Here is a 19,776-nt window from a genome sequence, read left to right as displayed (position 1 = left end):
ATGCTAACACCACGTTTAATACCAAACTACGTTTACTTGTAGATATGGTTACATTTATTATAATGAGTTTCATACGGGGTTTAAACGAACAGCTGACATTTCTCCGTTTTAACCGAGTATCTGCGTATGGGCCTAAGTATTTCAGTTTCAATCTCCTTATCGTTTCACTTTTTCTTTTTCCAACTTAATCTTGGATTCCCCTAGTCGTTATCTAATTTCTCATTCTGCTTATCCGTTAAAGTTTTCGTATTTTTGTGTTTACTGGTTCTAGCATTTTATGTTTCTCATTCTCACTATACAAATTGTATAGATACAATTTAAATAAATTCGATAGATACAATATCATTCTCAACCAAAGACCTTAAAGAGATATAGATCCACAATGCCTATGCCTTCCCAATGATAGCTCTTACCTGAAATTGAAGGCCTCCATTGGTGTATTTTAGCACGAGATATTATATCTATATATTTAATACTATAGATTACAAAGGCATTGGTATGTAATAATTTTATAGGTTGCCCCCTCAATGGCCGATTTCAATTCCAAGTACGACACTAGCGCTGCATGTGAGTCTATGCATCTTTAAGGTCTCTGTTCTCAACTATGAATGATTGGGAAAGGAACAACAGACTTAAAGCCCAAAAATATTCTTCTCCCAAATTTGGATAGAAATTGTCTAACAATAGGTTATGTTTACACTTCATAAGTTTTGTCCAATTTTGAGTCCAAAATATAATTATATAAACTAGCAATTTAGAATTTAGATTAGTTGGAAACCAAATTAAATAAAAATATTTCATCATCATACTAAATCATCACTGATAGCTGGATTCATAATTGAAAATTTTGAAACTTGAAATGAAGCTCAATCTTCTAAAATAAGGCTAGGTGCACACCAGTTAGTCAAGATAAGAAAAGACGATCAGACACGTTTAGTCACAATACTTCACATAGCTGCTTATGACGCAACTCACACTGATTAGTCATTGCAATTAGACATGTCTTCATAAGCAACTATGTGAAGTATTGTGACTAAACGTGACTAGTCTTGTCTTGACTAACCGGTGTTCCCCCCGCCCAACAGCTATAATAGCTCTATTATATTAGTATTAGTCAACAGGTATTTTAAATCTGGTTCAATTAGTTTTTCTTCATTTGCTGATGCTTAACGGCTCTCATGACCTTATTCGGGAATAAGGTCATGTAATGAAACAGTCAATAAAATAGCTCAACTGACATTGGCCGAGATTAGACGAGCTTAACCCTCATTGGTTAACAGCTGTTGACCAATCCCATGGCTGGAGCTCCTTCCATACTATAAGTTATATTCTGCTGCTGAATGGTTAACCTTCTAGCTTACTCCTTCTTCATAAAGATGCAATAACCGGAACTAGTTTTTCGAATTGTTCCAATAAATGAGTTGTTTGACAATGTCAAGTCATACCAAAATCTAATGAAATACTGGAGAAGCAAAAATAAATAGTACAAAAGAGAGATCCACGCTTTATTCAATAAACGATGTTAATTTCAAGATACATGTTGCAATAATGAAAGGCCAATCATTTTAACCATCAATAATACATAATATACGATAGAAATATTCATATTGTGCAAATTGTAATGTGATTACCGACTAAGTGCCTAATTAAAAATTTAGATTGCCTTAATAAACATAAACTGCAGTAGAATAGATACCATGATGCTGCTTTATTGATTCTTTCTTATGCTTGATAATAGCATAGAGGAACGATAGCATAAGTAGTAGATATCCCATGGTATCATGGTATAGGGCGTTTATGTAGCAATTTTCAATGTTAACTCAAGCCAATAGTCCACGTAGTTCTTTCCTGTGAAGCTGTATGACGCTGGTAGTCTCTCATATTGTGCCGTTCATACACTCTCACCCCAACAAAACAGTAAAAATCAACAATAATCTACAGCAATCAACGATAATCGGCTTGAGTTAACAGTAAAAGTTGCGACATAAACGCCCTATACCATGGGATATCTACTTACGCTATTGTTTCTCTATGATATTAGCCCTTCTCAGTTTTTTCTCCGTCTTCATCTTTTTCTTCTTCTTCTTAGTTTTCTTCATCTTCCAGGGTTGAGATATCTCTCTATCTTGATAATAACCCTTCTTAGGGTTTTCTTCGTCTTCATCTTCTTATTTTTCTTCATCTTCCAGGGTTGAGATATCTCTCAATTTATTTCTTAATCCAGGTATTTAATTTTAAAACAGAAACAATTATTATAGATTCAGGTTCAGAATTTCGGTATTTGAATAATTGTGCGATTCTGTTTCTGCTTCCTTAGAATAGCTTTGGCATCAGGCGTTATCTCCACGAAGATGCGTACGCAAAGACAGTTTGGATTATCCTTTTCCGACATATGGAACTCAAATTTATACAATCCGTAAGGAGCTATTGGAATCTGTTTTATTCTGAAGTGTGATTGCTCTTTCAGATGGAAGTTTGTGATCTGATAAAAGCCCTGTGAAAATGGAAGAATAATATCAATATTGGATTAATTCAATTGATGATCAACACAGTAATACACAATTTGAAAACATGTTTACAAAGCAGAGTAAAGCTAAAGCTTTTTCCTACAGTTACCTTGAAAAGTGACCATTCCTGCACTGATTACAGAACGCAAAGAATCACTTTTCCGCTCTAGTGCGCAAAATATTACTTTGCGTACTCTCAATACTTTGCGTATTATCTTGCAGCCATCCCAATCAGCTGTTGACATTGTTGGCGTGTATTTTGAATGCGAATTTGTTATATCTATATTTTTTATGATTTTCAAATGAATAAAAATGAGAACTCATTGAATAATACATTTTGAATATTATTAATTATTCATTATTTCAAAAAATATTATTTCATTCATAAATTGATTAGTTGAAAAATTATTTAGAAATTAGGATTCACTCAAAATTATTAAAATTTTCAAATTAATTGGATTAATTTAATTTTTAATTTGAAAAAATTATGGATTATTAATTTTCAATTGGATTATCAAGTTTAAAATAAATGAAAGTTGTTATCAATAACAAAATCATACAGACATGATGATAATCAACCACTTCTCATATTCAATGGTAACTGTAGGAAAAATTTAATGTGTAATACGTGCGCAAGGTTCCTCTGCTGCACTCAAGAAACAATTCCGCCCTCGCCTACGGCTCGTGCGTAAACGTTTCCTTCGGTGCAGCAAACTGTCACTTTGCGCACTAGTTGCACAAATAACTATAGTAAGGTGGAATGGAAAGATGTTGTCAATTCCACATAGTTTATTTGAGTCCAAACTAGTTTCGATGCACTTGGCATCGTGGTAGTCTGATCATCATCTCAAACTTCATACTTCTGTGAGTAATTTTTTGTAAAATTTGTTTTTGTAAACCATTTTTCAAAATAGATATAACTGCTTAGAATTGGATCAATCTTTTTGAAACACCATACAAACTTATTCTATTCGAATTACAGTAAAAATTGGAGAAATATTAATAGTTAATCTTTCCTTCCATTTAATGGTTTGAAAAACTTGTTATCCTTCTTCGATATTATTGGGAGAAAACATTCAACTAACACAATAAACATAATTCGATGTCAATCTCAAATTTATCACGGAATGAGTAAGAATGAGCTCTATGAACACCAACAAAACCTATAGGCTATTTGGACAGATGTTGGTTCCCACAAATCAGTATTACAATAGTAGTCCAGTTAATATAGACATAAAAAAGGGGGTGTGCTTGCAATTTATATTGTAGTTCTGATTTTTCAATATATTATTCAGGTACATAAGAGAAGTCCAGAATCAATTTCTTCATGCAAAATTTCCTTGTGCTAGATACAGGGTGGCCCAAAAACCTCGTATTTTCGGCTCATTTTCCAGTTTTCAGCTATTTCTGCCAAATCTAGTGATCGGACAGAAAATCTGCTCTTGCATTTTTTCTAGATTATAAAATTCTGAATAGAAGGAGAGCATTCGGAACTCTCTATCTTCAATGTGTACTGAGTTATGATTCTCAAAAATGAGTGAAATTTGAAGAAAAAAATCAATTTTGTGAATTTTAGTTTTTGATCAACAATATCTTCCGATAGTTACTATTTAGATGTATAATTCGAAATCCCTCTGAGCGTATTTTTGTGCTCTACAATTTAGGATCAGGTAGAGCACTCTATAGAATCCCAGGTACACCTGACAACAATGCTCCTTGTATTGTGAAAAACACCTAATTTTCAGCTTCAACCATCATCACCAACTACATAGTCTTCACATTGATATATTGCACAATGACATAAGTTCATGAGATTATGTTCTATGAGAATCACCCGTTAGATGCACTTCATTTCAGTATTTCCTAGTGGAGAGGCGCGCTTAAGGACACCTCAAGGATCAAAATTTCAAACACTTATAACTTCTGACACAATGCTCAGATTTCATCGTACTACACTTCATTCCTCTCGGCTCGTCATTATAACCTGGACCTCACTTTAGTATGAATAATCCACTTGAAAATCATGGAAACAGTATTCTCGTGGTATCGGATACTTTCACTGATACTGATATATGAGAAAACTACCATTGATCTCCAGAATTATGATTGATATTATCAATTAATAATAATAATAATAACTATTATTATTAATTTTCAGTATAATTTCCGAGAGGCACTCACACATTGAATAGAGTACTCTTGATTGATACATCATGGAATAAGATTATTTTGATAAGCGTTTATTACCGGAATTGCTGCAAGGCAGATGTCTTTCGGGTTGTATCCAACATGTCTGGAAATATCATTGATGAATGGCTGGATCCAATCCAACCACTTGCATGCCGGTCTAGTGATGTCTGCTAGGCTGTTGTAATGGCCGCTTGCTCCTTTGGTTGATGCTACTACCCGCATCTTAAAAAAAGTGATAAGATATTGATAAATAAATATATGAAGTTGATAGTTTCTTGGTCCATTCAAACTGCAATGTTTTTAATACACTATTTTGATGTTTTGAACAACGACATGCAGTGATAATTGACTGCATATCGTTGTTTGTAACATCGGAATAGTGCAAATTAAAAACACTTTTGAAGTGAAAACTCTTACTTCACAGCAGTGACAACGTTTTGACCTGTTGTCAGACTGAGTTACCACATAGACTGAGGAAGCGTAGTTTGAAGATGTGTTTCCTCAGTTCGAAGATAATCAACAAGTCTAGACGTAGTCACTGCTACAAAAGAAGTGTATCCACTTCAAATCCGCTTTCATTCAAAGTTTGAATTGATGGTAATAATTAATATAATTAATCAATTATAGTGGAAAATAATGGCTTGGAAACACAGTAATCAGAATTTATAGATAGCATCCACTGCTTACCTAAACAGGGGGATCTGGAACTTGTCCAAAACACTAAACGATCGAAACAAAATGGACACAGCCCACATTAACAAAAACAATACACAGGAAAAGGAAAAATCATACAATTCATATAGAGTAATGATCAATGTACTCTTCCTTTGTGTAGAAAGCACTATTGGAGAAATCTATTTTTAATTGAGATCTGAACTCGCGTTTATTCATATTCTTCATGAAATCAGGTAAAATATCATATAATAGTATGTTAGCATTCTATCATTCATGATATATTGTGAAAAAATTTCAGTATTATTGAACAAGTGACTAAAAATAGTCTTAATCCATTATCAGTGATGAAAGCTCGTAAAGTGCTGAACTTCCAATCATATTCTAATTAATGTGAGGTTTGGGTCATATCTTCCAACATGATTATCATCATGCTCTAAAGAATCATTAATAAACACTATCCTATCAATTAAATACTCATGAACAATTCGAGCATACTCATGTTACCTTCCAAGCTTCAACCAATGAGAACCAATGCAACTACTGAAATCGTTATGATTGGTTCCAGTTATTGGTCGGTAGCTTGCTAAACTGTTGGTTTCAGAGACCAATCAGAGAAATTTTACCATACATGCCAGAGGATTTAGTTCCGAAGCATGATTGGTTTTTCCTTCTTAAGAATCATTGAGGGAAAGTCATTAAAGCTGTGCAAAGGCTAAAAATAGACTTTCTACTCGTGATATTTTCAAAGTTTTTTTTATTTGTATATCATCAAGCAATCAAAATAAAAGAGTTTTTTAGAGAAACATTCTTTTCTGATCATTAATTTTTGAGATATGAGCGTCTAGAGTTTAAATTTTTGGGACAGAACGTTTCAAATTCGGTAAGAGATAAATCCATGAGATTCAGAGGATAGATTTCTCATGGTATTGTTGATCTAGTAAAACAAAAATTCTCTGGAAATATCAATTATTCAATTAAGATAGTTATTCAATTTACTGGGAATAACCAAGAATAACTTTTAGTTGATATTTTTGGTAAATTGAATAACTTTTCCAAAAATTGATACTTTCAGAAAATTTTTGTTTCACTAGATCAACAATACCATGAAGAATCCATCCTCTAAATCTCATGGATTTATATTGTACCGAATTTGGAATGTTCTGTCCCAAAAATTCAAACTTCAGCCGCCCATATCTCAAAAAAATGAAAAAATGTTTTCCTGAGAAAACGTTTTCATTTTGATAGCTTGATGATATACAAATCGAAATACTTGGAAAAATATCACGAGTAGAAAGTTTATTTTTAGCCTTTGCACAGCAAAGGTGTAAATGCACCCAGCAACAGACAGACAGACGACAGACGTATGAGCTTGATGATATACAAATCGAAATACTTGGAAAAATATCACGAGTAGAAAGTTTATTTTTAGCCTTTGCACAGCAAAGGTGTAAATGCACCCAGCAACAGACAGACAGACGACAGACGTATGAGAGAAGTAGATTACGTACAGGCAGACAGACAAATTCAAAGCTCCGCCTGCAGACGTGAGCAGACAATAATGAACACAGACAGACTGAAATTCTGTTGTCTGTGTGCTTGCTACATTCGTACACCTAGGGAGGGATTTCTTCTTCTCCTATCTGCATACGTCCGTCCATGTGCGCGTTTGCCTTTATAGTCTGTATTCATAATAAGTTGACACTTGAAGAAAATATCTCTGTTGACAAATTGTGCAAATTTCCAATCTTTTCAAGCAAGCCCACGTGACAGGTTATACCCAATTCGACAACAGAGTCGATGCACAGTTGCATGGCTTACTGCTATAGTAGGCTATAGTAGGCTATCTATGGTAAGCTATGACACTTGACGATTTGAATATATCTAGACATATGGGCTTGCACAATTCCTTACTATTTGACAACAAGGACAATTATTTTATCCAAGTTTTAAATTTCTCATACAGACTACAGTGACAAGCATCGGATTCATTCTGAATCTATTCTGAATCTACCTGAATCTATTCCTGAATCTTTCTAGACCTGCTACAGACTGGATTTGCTCCAAATTACCTATAGCATGGATGCTTCTACCAAGATGGTAGATTCTAGCAGATGGTAGATTCAAGATGACATGGATTCTACTCAAGACATGGATTCAAGATGGCATGTAAGTATCACTCTTCATCTCTACACGATCTATACATTTGTGTTTATCATGTATCCATGTGCTTACATGTATTGTGTTCCATCATGCATCATTCCTGCACAATCTATACATTTGTGTGTACCATGTATTCATGGATTATGTTCTATCATGTGTCATTACTGCACAGTCTATACATTTGTGTGTATCATAAGGGAAGAAAACAAGCATATGAGTTCATGAAAAAAAGCTTACAGTGGTTGTTTCTGTGATATACATGTAGCTCCGCATTGTAACATTGTAGAGCCAATCTTTATCTATACCCGGGAGCTTGCGTCTTGTGAAATTGCCTTCAACGCATTGTCTTCCCGTTATTCGACAAAATTCTGTTCCCAATGGCTTTTGATCGTATGGTCCCTGTTGAAAACATCAATCTTAATCCAATATCATAGAGGAAATATAATACAAACTGATATCCATCCCATGATATAGGGCGTTCATGTTTCAAATTTCACTGTTAACTCAAGCCGATGATCCATGTAGGGGCCGTTTGCACAGTTCCAGATTAAACTAAATTTCATCTTAAACTGGATTAAATCTCTATCAAGTATCATTTGTTATAATGTGTTCATTTTAAGTTTAAGCAAACAGCTGATAGAATTCAGTTTAAGCATCCACTGTGCAAACGGCCCAGTTATCCTATTATATTAAGCGAGCAATTTCTGTATATATCTGGTTATTTTTATATCTGATTATTTTCATATCTAGTTATTTTTATATCTGGCTATTTCTATATCTGGTTATTTATGTTTTAAGGATCTCGAAAACTGTTCTAACAATTTTCACGAAATTTGGAACATAGTAGGTTTATGATATAAAGATTCGATTGCACTAGGTCTCATTCTTTGGAAAACTTGCTGAACGACATTGAAAGGATAATTCATCCTTGGAAAACAGATGATAATTTCGTCGTCTCTCGATAACAGAAGATGCGTGTGCCTATGTGGAAGAGAGACAGAATTATTTCCAGCTGTGTAATCATAATCAATCAGCGAGAAATTTTATCTAGCTAGACAATTTTTAATCGATTTGATCAACATAATCTGATTTGTTGACATGACATGATAATCATCTCAAACTAGAGTATATCATATTCGAAGTTGATCATTATTTTTGACAATTTCAAGTGATTAGTGAGTGTTTTTTGTTATTCAATTTGGTTTGTATATAATCTGAATTATAATTTTTTTTTTGTTTTCAAATGTTTGAACAGAAAATTGAACCTGAATTAAAGTGTATGGAACATAACCTACTTTCTAGACTATTTATAGTGTATAATTCGAAATTGGGGAAAAAACAGTTTTGGGCTGTGCCTGTTAGTACTTCCCTAATCATTTTGAAGAATTGTGTTCGGTTTATCAAAAGTCAATAAATAAATATCGAGCAAAGCTCGGTGCCCCGATATTTTTTCGTGAAGCTGGTAGTCTTTCATACTGTGCCTTTCTTGAACTCTTGAAAAATCTATAAAATAAAAAATTCACTCACCGCATATTCATCAAATATTAGATCTGCCCCGACATAAAGTAGAAGGAGAGAGTAGTTTATAAAAGTTATATATTTATTCATAGTATCACATACGTGTCTGCATCACATAGGGAAAACTACTAAGAAAATTTCATTTTTCAAGTGGCAGGTATCCTTGCATGATCAAGTCATATAAAAGTGTACAATAAAAACATATATACAACTGAGATCTGATTTCTGATACCAAACAAATTATTCATATTCTGATTGATATTGATAACAGTAGAATTCGGAACAAACTTCCAAGGTGAATCACGTTGAATTAATTATCATTGTACAGCTTTTAATTATTCCAGTAATAATTTTGTGGGACTCAGAAATGAAAAAAATCTATATCCGTGACATTCAATGTTTACTTCATGAAATGTGAATTACTTCCATACTCATGAAATTCTCAAATAAAATAAAAACTCTACATTATCTTTCAACCATGATTGAAAACTGTAACCGCCAACTAATCACATAATATTGGAGCTGAACAGATTTATACGCATTTGTCGATGTTGTTTTTCCTAAAGAACTTATCCAACTCTCGATGATTGCTCTCTTGTGTTCAGTTGGCTAGTCGATATATTTGAAACAACTTACTCTCTTGTATGAGTAATGTCAGATTCATTCCACTAATTTCCATCAAAGGTAAACATGAAGAGTGCAAAACACCCCACATTATCAATCAATAAAGAAAGTTAACCAAAATATCCTTTTGGAAGCAAATGTAGCTACAACAGTATTGTATGTTTTTGTATCATCTTTATATAATTATGTAGTGGATAATGTAATCTTCATCAATAAATTATATTTCACTTATTCTATAATACTTGTGATTATGAATAATGAAATTAAATAGTATTAAATAAAAATACTAAGAAATTGTCAAAAAACACAATTTTATTGATACTTCGGAAGACAGGTTTCGGTTGTTACATCATTGTCAATCTCTGATAAACCAAAAATTACATTATTTACTACAGATAATGATAGATAATACAAGAACATACAATACTGTTGTAGCTATGACATTTACTTCCAAGGAGTTTATCAGAGATTGACAATGGTGTAACAACCGAAACCGGTCTTTCTAAGTATCAATAAATCTGTGCATTCTTGACATTTTCTTAGTATTCTCATTAAATATGAATAATTACCATAATATCTTTGAAACTTTTCTTTGTAAAATTTGGGAGAAGACAGTTTTGGGCTATGCCTGTTGTCTTCTCCCAATCATATATTATAATTATGATTTGTAATTGTAAATGGAATAGATAAATAAATGAATATCAACTTCTCAACCACACAAAAAGTGAATTTAAAAAGTCTCCGGTTGCAGAAAATAAGTATTATAGTCAGGGCCGAATTTAGAGATATATGGAGCCCATTGGCACAATATTTTTCTCTTCGACTCCAGTTATAGTTACTCTCCTTAAATATATTTTTAAAATCTATATTAGACCTATCATGTAATTTGCTTGAACACCATATCACGGTACAACTTCATAACGATTGTAATTTTTTCCATGCATATATTGATCTGTTCACTTCGAGAGTTTTAGAGAAACATAATTCTAGCGGAGAAAGGCGAAACTAATTCAAGACACTAATCTGCTCAATTCTCAAGCTGCTTGCTCCCTATTGGTAGTGAGCTGTGAAGGTGAAATGGCGACTCAACCAAGCCATTGACCAATCAGATGGCTCTTTCGTTTCAGAGGCGTGGACTACTTATTTAGCCCCTCAAGATTTCATATTATTGCCGTGAAAAGCAGCATATTTAAAGATAATAATGCAATGAGAGGATTATTTATTCATTTATTTTAAGAACGACTGAACTAGAAGAGTTCAATTTCAATTCGGTTGGAAGGTGTGGCTGAGAATTTGTATGGAGAAGTTCTTTTATAGAATTCCTTTATAGAAGTTTCTTGTGAAGCTTCTTCCATAGATTGGTTCTTTCCATCAAGTGGTCTTTGCGTTTCCAATGAGCTATAGAATCAGAATATCTCATTAGCATAGATTTTTTCCTACAGTTACGTTGAAAAGTGGCCATTGCTGCACTGATTACAGAACGCAAAGAATCACTTTTCCGCTCTAGTGCGGGAAAAATTTTTCTGCACTCCAGATTTGCAACATGGCAACGCAAAATACTTAGTAGGTTATATGGAGCAACAGTGCAGCAAAATCAAAATGAAGTTGGTAACAGTGACTGGGCTGCTATAGTGAGCAGAGGTGCAACGAAGCACAACGCGCTAATTATTATTCATTATATATTATAACCAAGGATAACGAGGATTTTAGGATTAAGGTTTTTATCAATAATAAAATTACACAGAAAAACATTGATGGATTTCAGGCAATTTTACCCATAATTACCCACTTTTTATATTCAATGGTAACTGTAGGAAAAACTTAATGTGAAATACGTGCGCAAAGTTCCTCTGCTGCACTCAAGAATCCATTCCGTTTACGTTTACGTAAACGTTTCTTTCGGTGCAGCAAACTGACACTTTGCGCACTAGTTGCACAAATAACTATTTCAGTCAATTTAAAGAATATGTTGAGAAATGAGCTGTAGTTATTCATTCTTATTGCTGGTAGGTATTTTTTGAAATAGGTACCAGTACAAGTTTTTCTATTTTTTTATTATCTTTCACTTGTTTCCTTGGGTTTTTTTGTACTGCAAGTAAATTTTGTTATCGTGGCGAGTCTGTTGCTTGAACCGTCATTTTGTGACGTTTCTGTTATACTTTTAAGTGAGAGGAAACTGTCTAGCTGGGCCAATGGCAGGCGCTCATGCCCATGACCAATAGCAGTACTCGCCTACTAGTATAAATTCTGCTGCTCTTGTATTCAGTTTTAGCTTATCAGAGACACAATGGTGTAACAACCCGAAATCGTTCTTTCTAACTTTTAATAAAATCAGTGGGTTTTGAAAATTACTTAGACTTTTTATTTAATACTAGTACAAGTTTTCAAATACATATGCTAAGCAGTGAATCATTTAAAGTGTTAGAGGGAAATGAAGAACTACAAAAAATTGAGAAAGATCATGTACAGTGGGTGTTTTATTCCATAAAATATATAAGACAAGTTTGTGAGATGAAATTTTAAAACAAATATTATATAATAACATAATATATTATCATAGCCACCTCTAATAATCCTCTATTAGAGGTGGTTATGATATTATGCATAATTTATTGGAACATGATGTGATCATCATAATTAAGAAAAATTATCATGATAATGTGTAGTAATACTTCTGTAATGCTACTCTTTGAATCTCAGGCCCTTGAAGAGCCTCGGCCTCCTCCACAAATCTTCTCCACGAATCTCTATCATGAGCCCGCTATCTCCATCTTCTCACACCCAAGGATTGGAGGTCTGTCTCTACGTCGAAGGACTACCTCTTTCGTGGTCTGAATATGCAATAATGATAACATCTTATTGTATAATGAGAGCATAAACAAAAAAAACATGTAGTTGACAACCAGTTCAGACTCGTTCCAAGAGAACAGATTTATAGAGAAATAGAACCAATAACTGACGCAATGCGCAAAAAGAGAATTATTTCTTTCTTTGGACATATTATTCTTAGAACCCCAGCGAATCGATTGTTAAGAAGACTTATTGGAAAATTCATGAGTGCAAAAACAGACAGAGCTACAATTCCTTGGCTTGTGGAAATAAATAAAGACATATCGGAACTGAATTTAACTATTGACGATGTCAAAAATCTATAGGGAAACCATCACTGACAGAAATAGGATCTTATCTATAAAAACAATTAGGAGAAGGCAACAGGTTTGTTCAGATAAATTGAGAAAAGAAAGATCTGGAAGAATGAAAAGGTACGGGGAAGAAAGGAAGAGAATTAAAGCGAATAAACGGAGGAATAGGACTAACCTGAAACTACAGTGATCCTATGTGGTCATAAAATTGAGAAAAATAATGAAATCTTATTGTAGAAATCTCAGTACAATAAAATGATATTCGAGATCAAAATATTTTAATGAATTAATTAAAAATGAATCTCTATTCAATGACAAGTACATTACAGAATAACAATAATTAAAGAGGTATTGAATTTTCAAAAAATGCGTAGTGTACAGTTAATGAATACAATGTTCAAAGAATGAACTCCGTCTGCAAACAGGAGCATATCTCATAATTGAAAATAAAATCAGGAATTCCCTTAGTATACACAAATGAGATAATATAAAATGAAATAGTGCCAATAAATAATAATAATAATAACAAATATTAATGATGCCGAATGATAAAGATGATAAATAATTAATACCAATGATTCATCTATTACTTATTATTACCATTAACACCTATAAAACTACATAGTTTTTAATTATTTTTGCCCTACTAAGCAAAAACTCAGTATCTACAAAATTTCCACAAAATGAGTTATATGTAATATCAAAATTCTCAACTCAACGCACTCTATCTATTGAACTAAAGAAGAACACAGTATTTCCTTTCGTTTAAGAAATAATGACATGAAAAACGCAGTATCTACATGATATCTCTTCTTTTACCAAGCAAAAACGCAGTATTTTAGTGTACTAAGGAAGAACGCAGTATCTACAGCTCAGCTTGCTTAGTATATTAGAGGCGACCATTATGATTTTTGCAGTAACTGACAGTGTGTAACACAGCTTAACCTATAAAGAAAAGATTCATCAGTGATGACAAAGTTTGCCTCTCTCTATGATATAATTATATCTATTCTGTTTCAACAGAAATAAATTGACTATACTGCATTTTTATCAAGGTGTTTGTGGTTTATACTAAGGAAAAACATAGTACTGCATTTTTACTAAAGTATTGTTATGGAATGTTGAAGATATAAACTAGAGAAAAACGCAGTACTGCATTTTTGCTTAGCACACTTGTGGTTAAAGAGATGCTATTGCCCGGTAAAAACGCAGTATCTGCTTCTTAAATGCCCTAACATAATTTTTTGTGGATTTTTACTATGAAAAATAATCTTTTATGTAGACTATATCTATATACATCCACAGTATAAGGTAAAACCTATTTTAGTTGTTTCAAACAATTCAAACTTTGACCTCATTTTCTCAGTTTGGCTACTTCAGTAGATACTGCGTTCTTGTTTAGTAGGGCAGATTTGTAGTAGTAGTATGCTGCAATGCAGTAGTAAAGATATGAAGTAGATTCTGCCGCTATTATGATAAGCTGTAGAGGATTTTATATTATTTTATAAATATGGTGTACTTCATTATTATTATCCAACAATACTTTTAGATTCAGGCTCAGAGTTTAAAAATAGCAGTGCGATTGTGCTTCTGCTTGTTGAGAATAGTCTGGGCATCGGGAGTTATCTCCATGTAAACTCGCACACAACAGCAGTTTCGGTTATCTTTTTCTGACAGATGAAATTCAATCTTGTACAGACCGTAGGGCGCTATTGGAATCTGTGGCATCTTGAAGTGTTCATTCTCCTTAAATTTGAAGTTTGTGATCTGATACCATCCCTGTGGAGAGGACATCATTGTAAACAGTTAGTTTTGGTTATTACTTTAGTTTGAGGATGGAGGAAATGTCGAATTTCTGCATTTAGGTAATTGGCAATGGCACACAGTTGAATAGTTATTTGTATATCTAGAGTGAAAATTACAACTTTTTCTCCCTGAGGGAAAGTTTGGAGCCCGAGGCGAAGCCGAGGGCAACAATTTTCCTGAGGGAGAAAAAGTATTTTTCACTTGTGATGTACACAACATTTTTCCTCCATCCACATTTTTTTATAGAAACTGCGAATAAAATCATTCAATAACATTTTATGTATTGGTGACAATGTTTCCTAACAACATAACCTAAAATCTAAAACTTTAAAACCGGCCGACTGATTGGCACTGCCGATTGCGCTATCTATTGGCTAAAGTTGTAACAATTATATCAGCTGGGTGTTTACCAAAAATGGCTGACTCCAGATCACGCGGTTCAGATTTGAATTGCAGATCAAAAATATTTGTTGGCTGGTATTTTGAATAGAATAAGATATTTTAAAAATTGTATAAATTTTTATCGTCTACTAATATTAGGAATATAATATCATACAAACATATATTTCATGAGTTGATCAAATTTCTGGTTGTGGTATTGAATTCAGTTGACTCAATGACAGACACCTCTTTATGCTTTCTCATCTGAGCTTAGACCTTCTAACCTATTATAATGTAAGTTTTTAAAATAGAGATGCTTCCCATGTTATTTAAATGGAGTCACTTTTACTCCCTAGGGAGTTTTTCTGTTTTTTACTACCGAGAGCGAAAAAGTGACACTTTAGTATTATGTTTCAGGGAGTAAAGAAAGTACTTTAGCCAGTAGGTGGAGGAAAAATTAATTTCAAGAAGCAATGAAATAAACTGGGATGATGAAAAAAGATTGCAACCAGAGGAGTTTATTGACAAAACATATACATAGTTGTTATATTATACATTCAAAAGCTGCTAATACTAAACTTAGTTCTAATTATGATACCCCATTATAATAATATGTGTCGGGGTGATCATAATATTCTTTTTTAAAACATATATGAAAATAGTTATTTGTATATCTAGAGTGAAAAGTGCTGTTTTTTCTCCCTGAGGGAAAAGTTTGAAGCCCGAGGCGAAGCCGAGGGCAACAATTTTTCTTGAGGGAGAAAAAACATTTTTCACTCGTGATATACACAACATTTTTCCTCCACCTACATTTTTATAAAAGCTGCTAATAAAATAATTTTAAAAACGTATGTGACCAAACAATGTGTTACAACATAATCTAAAAAGTAAACAGAAACAGCTGGCTTGTAATCACAGTTCTCCTCCGACAGCACTATCTGTCGGCTAAAGTTGTAACAACAATGACAGCCAAAACTACAGCTATGATGAAGTTCCCGTTTCAAATTTGATTAGTTAATAAGTAATATTTGTTGGCTGATATTTTGAATAACATGGAATAAAAGAAAAAAATATATACATTTTTTTAGTATAGTGATATGGAGTTTGTAATAATAATTTCAGCATACAAACATAAATTTTATATATCGATCAAATGTCTGGTTGAGGTATTGAATTTAGTTGGTTTAATGACTACTCTATATGCTTCCTCATCTGAGCTTAGACCTTCTAACCTATTACAATGTAAGTTTAAAAATAGAGATGCTTCCCATGTTATTTAAATGGAGTCACTTTTACTCCCTAGGGAGTTTTTCTGTTTTTTACTACCGAGAGCGAAAAAGTGACACTTTAGTATTAGGTTTCAGGGAGTAAAGTAAGTACTTTAGACAGTAGGTGGAGGAAATGTAATTTGTAATTCTAGTTATAAAGGTTTGAATAAAAAGAAGACAGTAGTCAGTATATCCTATTTACAATGAGCTCCTCGGTCTGGTAAATGCCAGTATCATATAACTAATTCCGTACTGCTCTTTTAAATCTATTTATTTATTTCGTCCTTTGCGATCAGCGGGATTTTATTGTAAATTCTAGGATCCTTAATATTTTACAGATCTCTGACCAAAAGCGGTGTTCATTCTGGGAACGAGAAGAAAATTCAGATTTCCAATTCTGGTGTTGTGGCTATGGAAAATTAAATCGATAAAATTTGTATTCTTGTTAATATAAATTACTAAAACAAATACATATGACTGTCTGACGCTGAGAACTCTACTTTCGGTGAACAATTCACTTGTTGGAAAGTAGAGTTCTCAGCTTCAGACAGTTACAGTCGAACTTCTCTATAACGAACCTCCACTTAACAAAATCCTCTACATAACGAATTTTTACCTGGTCCCATGACATTTTAGGTTTTTTTGTCGCTTATTTACCTCTATTTAACGAATTTCGGACCTCTCAACAACAGTTTTCTCTTGACTTCAACATACAATATGTAGTGTGTATAGGAAGCAGACGGTCATTTTCATGGAATTGTTTAGTTTCAGTAGAAAGGTCAATAGACTAAAAATAATGGCAATTGAGGTAGGAAGAAGATAGGGTGGTGAACAGGTTGAAACACATGTCGGAAATTGAATGAAAGTTACTGGAAATAGAATTCCAAGACCTTGTCATTTGTTGACCAGGTAGGTAAACGACTGGACTTCCCCATTCTTGCTTTTGTCACACATTTTAATCCTTTGAACTGACTATGATGATGATGGCTGTGACGAACCTGTGGAGAAGAATCCGTCAGATCAAGAAGTTCTTGAAGCTTGCAAAATTATCAGGCAAGGATTAAAACTCGAAAATAATGTACCAGACAACATGTTCGACTGTTTGAATAGATGTGAGTCGTTTATTGAACATTATGTTTCATTCAAATGCAAAATTCAACTGAAAATTACTCTCTTTTTCAAATAAAACATTAAAAATAGGAAAGTTGAGTTATTATAGTATTTATACTGTATTTATTGCCAAAATTACCGTATTTTGTGTTCAACCGCCATGATACATAAGATCGTGGCAGTTTTCTTGACAGAACAACCTTTCAATAACGAATACCTCTCTGCAGCGATTTTTTTCTCGGGATAATCGACTTCGTTATACAGAGGTTCGACTGTATAAGTATTAGTTTTAGTAATTCATATTAACAAGAATACAAATTTTACCGATTTAATTTTCCATAGCCACAGCACCAGAATTAGAAATCTGAATTTTCTTCTCGTTCCCAGAATGAACACAGCTTTTGGTCAGAGATCTGTACAGCATTTAGGTCCTAGAATTTACAATAAAATCCCGCTGATCGCAAAGGAAGAAGTGATTCAATGTCCAGTTAAAATCCTAAATGAACAACCTCATTTCAACCATGATATTATCAGTAATTTGAATTCATCTTGGAGTAGTAACTCAGTTTTTAGCTTCGTGCTATTTACTTTTGAATTTGACCTTGACTGTTCTCTTTTTATACATTTCTCTAACTATAAAAAAACTTGAATCTGAGTACCCTCTTTAAATTAATCCATCACGACATGCTTCGGGTATGTATTAATGCCATTTTCAAGTGAAAAAAGACAATTCCCTTCCTTCATTTTCTGATGTATTTTCGTATTCTTAGGTTTACAGATTTTCAAAAATTGAATTCTCCATAATTTCTCATACTAGTAGTTCTGTGAACAGTAGACCTCAAGCAGTATTCTCATCCACAAGTACCTGATTGAAACTATAGACCTTATGGAAATACAGCAATAGACTGGCTTCTCCACACATCTGTGTAATCACTTGTCAGCTGATCTATGATGAATAATTCTATAGTCTGATTTTCACTCTAATATTGGCGTATGAAGGAGGCTCCTTTTTTATTTATGTTATCCTTGAAATGCAAGATTTCTAAAAACCTTGTATATACGTCTACGCGCAATTGAAAAAGGAACATACCTGTCAATTTCATGAAAATCTATTACCGCGTTTCGCCGTAAACGCGCAACATATAAACATATGAACATATGAACATTTAAACATTGGAACATTAAGAGAAATGCCAAACCGTCAAATTGAATCTTAGACCACACTTCGCTCGGTCAATTATTCATCTGGTTTTGCTAGGGAGCAAATTTCACTACATGAACTTAAGTTCATTCGACCATAAATCGGAAGTATATTGATGGACTGAGATACTCACATTTGTTTAAATGATGTACGGATACTTTGAATTGTTTATTGATTTGTTAATTATATCATTCATTAACAATAATTGCAACTGAATCGCAATTGTCTATTCACTTTTTTGTAGCTGGAACCTTTATGTCAAGAAGAAATCTTGGAATATAGTCATCAGAAGAGTCTGTTTTATCTTTCAGGTCCATAAGGCACTCACATTGAACAGCTTCTGCTCTTGAATAAGAAGATAAGATTATTTTAAATTGCAGTAATTACCGGAATTGCAGCTCGGCAAATGTCTTTTGGGTTGTAGCCGGCGTGTATAGCAAGGTCATTGATGAATGGCTTGATCCATTCCAGCCATTGACAAGCTGGTCTTGTAATGTCTGCTAAGCTGTTGTAATGGCCACTTGCTCCTTTTGTTGATGCTACTATCCGCATTAGTGAAAAATATCAATTATAAAAGAAAATATCAATTAAACTTCAAAATATCTCGCTGAATGCAATGGCATTTGAAGATTATCAATTATTATGGTATTTTGTAGAAGTATAGAGCAACCTTCTATATATATACTTTTACTAATAAAACACTTAAGGCGCGTTTATACTGATTAGTTTGATTACTTACAACACTATAGCACACGGAGGTAAAGTAGAAAACAACTAAGAAGATCACTACCTAAGAAATCCACAGAATTATCACAAGCTTACGTTAACTAATATAAACAACTGTTTAAAAATAACTGTCACCAAGAATAATAAACTGTATAAGCAACTACAAAAGTCTACAAAAGTCGTTGTGACTTTATCACTTCAGTCTGTCACGACAAGACAAGAACCGAGCAATACGACTGTTGTCTGTAACAACTCCCGAAGTGCACACGTGCCATTTTATAGGCTCGGAAGAACCATCTAGAAGGTGGAGATACATACAGTGTTCCAGAACTCCAGAAGGGCTGGAGGTGTGGCGATCCGACCAATCACAGTGATTGTTAATTAGCAGAGGTTCCAGAACGCGTTGTCATTGGTCGATGACTCCCGCACCAAGACATGAACTACGGGAATGATCTAGAACGATCCAG

At 33.4% G+C, this 19,776-nt stretch overlaps 2 protein-coding genes across 2 annotated transcripts; both read right to left on the bottom strand.

The window, feature by feature from the left end:
• Nucleotides 1-2,266: 2,266 nt before the first annotated feature.
• Nucleotides 2,267-9,190, bottom strand: LOC120352265. Its single transcript, XM_039432036.1, has 4 exons — nucleotides 9,060-9,190; nucleotides 7,770-7,931; nucleotides 4,755-4,919; nucleotides 2,267-2,494 (listed from the first exon to the last, which is right to left on the bottom strand). The coding sequence occupies exons 1-4, from the start codon at nucleotides 9,138-9,140 to the stop codon at nucleotides 2,267-2,269; spliced, it is 636 nt and encodes a 211-aa protein (XP_039287970.1). The 5' UTR covers nucleotides 9,141-9,190.
• A 5,184-nt stretch (nucleotides 9,191-14,374) lies between these two features.
• Nucleotides 14,375-19,135, bottom strand: LOC120352264. Its single transcript, XM_039432035.1, has 2 exons — nucleotides 18,971-19,135; nucleotides 14,375-14,596 (listed from the first exon to the last, which is right to left on the bottom strand). The coding sequence occupies exons 1-2, from the start codon at nucleotides 19,133-19,135 to the stop codon at nucleotides 14,375-14,377; spliced, it is 387 nt and encodes a 128-aa protein (XP_039287969.1).
• Nucleotides 19,136-19,776: the final 641 nt, after the last annotated feature.

Source organism: Nilaparvata lugens, chromosome 7 (genome assembly GCF_014356525.2).
Source record: "Nilaparvata lugens isolate BPH chromosome 7, ASM1435652v1, whole genome shotgun sequence".
Lineage (NCBI taxonomy): Eukaryota > Metazoa > Arthropoda > Insecta > Hemiptera > Delphacidae > Nilaparvata > Nilaparvata lugens.
The sequence above is the reverse complement of the archived record's forward strand: the minus strand, read 5'-3'. Positions and strand labels throughout refer to the sequence as shown.

Coding starts and splice junctions, on each gene's coding strand:
- LOC120352264 (XM_039432035.1), bottom strand. CDS start 19,135: ATGCGGATAGTAGCATCAACAAAAGGAGCAAGTGGCCATTACAACAGC. Junction 14,597..18,970: donor TTTGCCGAGCTGCAATTCCG/GTAATTACTGCA, acceptor TCCTCTCCACAG/GGATGGTATCAGATCACAAA.
- LOC120352265 (XM_039432036.1), bottom strand. CDS start 9,140: ATGAATAAATATATAACTTTTATAAACTACTCTCTCCTTCTACTTTAT. Junction 7,932..9,059: donor TAATATTTGATGAATATGCG/GTGAGTGAATTT, acceptor TGTTTTCAACAG/GGACCATACGATCAAAAGCC. Junction 2,495..4,754: donor TCTGCCTTGCAGCAATTCCG/GTAATAAACGCT, acceptor CCATTTTCACAG/GGCTTTTATCAGATCACAAA.